The sequence below is a fragment of the Macrobrachium nipponense genome, chromosome 42 (assembly GCF_015104395.2).
Source record: "Macrobrachium nipponense isolate FS-2020 chromosome 42, ASM1510439v2, whole genome shotgun sequence".
NCBI classification, from domain to species: Eukaryota; Metazoa; Arthropoda; class Malacostraca; order Decapoda; family Palaemonidae; genus Macrobrachium; species Macrobrachium nipponense.
In genome coordinates, this window is record NC_061103.1 from 45,730,228 (window position 1) to 45,732,727 (window position 2,500).

The window sequence follows — 2,500 nt, forward strand, 5'->3', positions numbered from 1 at the left end:
TCACAATCACTCATATTTCAACTGGCAGTCTGGAAGCAATGGTAGAGTCAGGTAAACTCGTAATAATCTTCGTTCACGGTGTACTGGAACGATGGACGTTGGATGCAGGTGTCTAATTGCAGCAATTAATGTCCGAGATTATTTCAAAACTAGAAAACTGGAAGGTCTTTGTGTTTTCTGGATTCTGGATCATCAAATCATTTCTCAGGAGCCAAAGTCAGGTTCCTCATTATTATTCTTTTTATTTCCATCTTTCCTTCGTCCTTTGCTCCAAAAGGTTCCAGGATTTGTTCCAGATTTTGCCCCTTGCAGCTTTTGAAGCAATAATTTCATAGTTTATAAAAACTTTCTCAAAGATGAATTCACTGAGGCCAAAGGTTCCAAATTTGTTCCAAGTTATGCTAACTATGATTTTATTGTATCAAAAAGTTCCAAGATTAGTCAGTCCTAGGCCTTTTTAACTATGAATATATTGTGCCAAAGAGTTCCAAGATTTATTTCAGGTTTTCTCAACTATAAACTTATTGTTTTTATTTCCATTTTTGCTCCAAAAGGTTCCAGGATTTGTTCCATGTTTTGTTCCTGGAAGCTTTTGAAGCAATAATTTCATAGTTTACGAAAGCTTCACTGAGGCCAAAGGTTCCAAATTTGTTCTAAGTTATCCTAACTATGATTTAATTGTTTCAAAAGGCTCCAGGATTTATTCCAGGTTTTCTCAACAATGAATTTATCATGCCAAAAGGTTCCAGGTTTTGTTCTTTTTAGAGTGAATTAAAAAAAAAAACTGGAAACATGAATTAAGAATATAAACATAAATAAAACTAAAGCTTCTCTAGGTTGAAGTTTGACAATGTTGTCATCCGGATGCGTTACTTCCGGACTTTGTTTACATAATTGTCTTTCCACGAACTAGACCCTTCGTCCGGATCTTTGCATCTTCCGGTTATGTCAGCTTGGCTAATGCGCACATGGCTGGATGCTGTTTCAGGCTATATTTTTGCATTACACTTGAGTAAATCTTAGATAATTTGCATCTCTTTAATAAATGTCTATCAATGACTTTTGATTAAGGCCATCAATATCTCACGAGTTCGATTTCGTGTCGCGGAAGTCGGGGTCATGATTAATCAGATTCGGACACAGTTGAGAGCAGTTCTTGTTCTTTCATTAGTATAGATATGTTTAAAAAAATTGTAATACTTGAACAACACCTGCTTATCTCTCTCTCTCTCTCTCTCTCTCACGTTTCCTTACGATTTCGTAAATGTTCTGAAATGGCGTTTCAGTATTAGAACACATTCTCTCACACTGGCTGTAATTAATGGTTGTTTCAGGTTGTTCCTTATGTGCAACATTTATTTATTTTTTATTCTTTATTAATTTTTTATTATTTCTTTTTGTATTTGAAAAAAAGTTTTATTTGTTATCTTCGTCTGTTAGGGTTCTAAATGAGTATTTCATTTCTGACAAAAATTACGTCGTGCAAAGATATAGCTTGCTCGTCTTTTATTCATGCAAATTATATTATATTTGAAGATTTATATTAATTATAAGGTCACGTTCCTACGACCAAGTAAGCATATGTGACGGAATTTAACATTTCATAGACGACAAAAATAATATTCGTTCCCCTGATAACGGCAGTTACCAAGAGACTTCCACCGTCATCCATTCCTTTCATGAAGTCTGTTCGTCCCATATCACATTTTCTCCTTCCATCTCCCACCTGCAGGTTCCTCTGTGCCAAAGGCCACTGCCATCAGAGGGCGGGGCTTTGCCCCGGAGATCCTAACCCCCCAGGACTCCATCGTGGTCGAGGCTGGAGGGACACTCAACTTGACGTGTCGAGATACCCAACGGATCGTGTGGGTAGCTATGAAGGATTCGCTCATCTATGTAAGATGCTACGTTCCAAAGTGATGTTTCTGGTCGCTTGTGTAAAAACTCTGGTATTCTCATTTGTTACGATTGCGTGCAGTATAATTATGTGAGAGGCTATAATACCATATAATGCTATATATTGCTATGTAAGATGCTTCAATATGCCACAGCTCACTGTGCATTTAGTATCATTAAAAGTTATGATATTCTGGGCCCCTCTGTACGTTCAGTTATGTTACAAGATATGATCTTAACTTCTCCATTAATTTATTTGTGACGTTAGATTGTCTGATATTTTTTTTAACCTTCCTCTTCATTTGTTTATGGAATAAGTTGTAAGTTTCCTTAGGTGTTTATTTACCCATTTAGTAAATCATCTTACGTAAAAGTTCATAAGTTCCCTTCTCTCGTATTCCTCAGGAGTTCTGATATTTCAGAATTCCTGGTTCCTCGTTCATACCAGAAACCCTTCAATTCCTATTCGGTTGTTATTCATTAATGCCTTACTAATCTTCGTAATACTTCTGCACACTCAGTTACCTAAGAAACCACAGTTTCACAAAGTACCCCAGTGCCCCATTTACATCTCAAGTTCAGACAACGATATTCCCAAGGCCTC

The 2,500-nt window shown here is 36.6% G+C and overlaps 1 protein-coding gene across 1 annotated transcript in view; it reads left to right on the top strand.

The window, feature by feature from the left end:
* The window catches only part of LOC135213359 (uncharacterized), a 94,108-nt gene that overhangs the window by 26,504 nt on the left and 65,104 nt on the right, over positions 1-2,500 (top strand). The window contains 1 exon segment of the mRNA XM_064247337.1: positions 1,733-1,896. Coding sequence (XP_064103407.1) covers positions 1,733-1,896 — 164 coding nt within the window.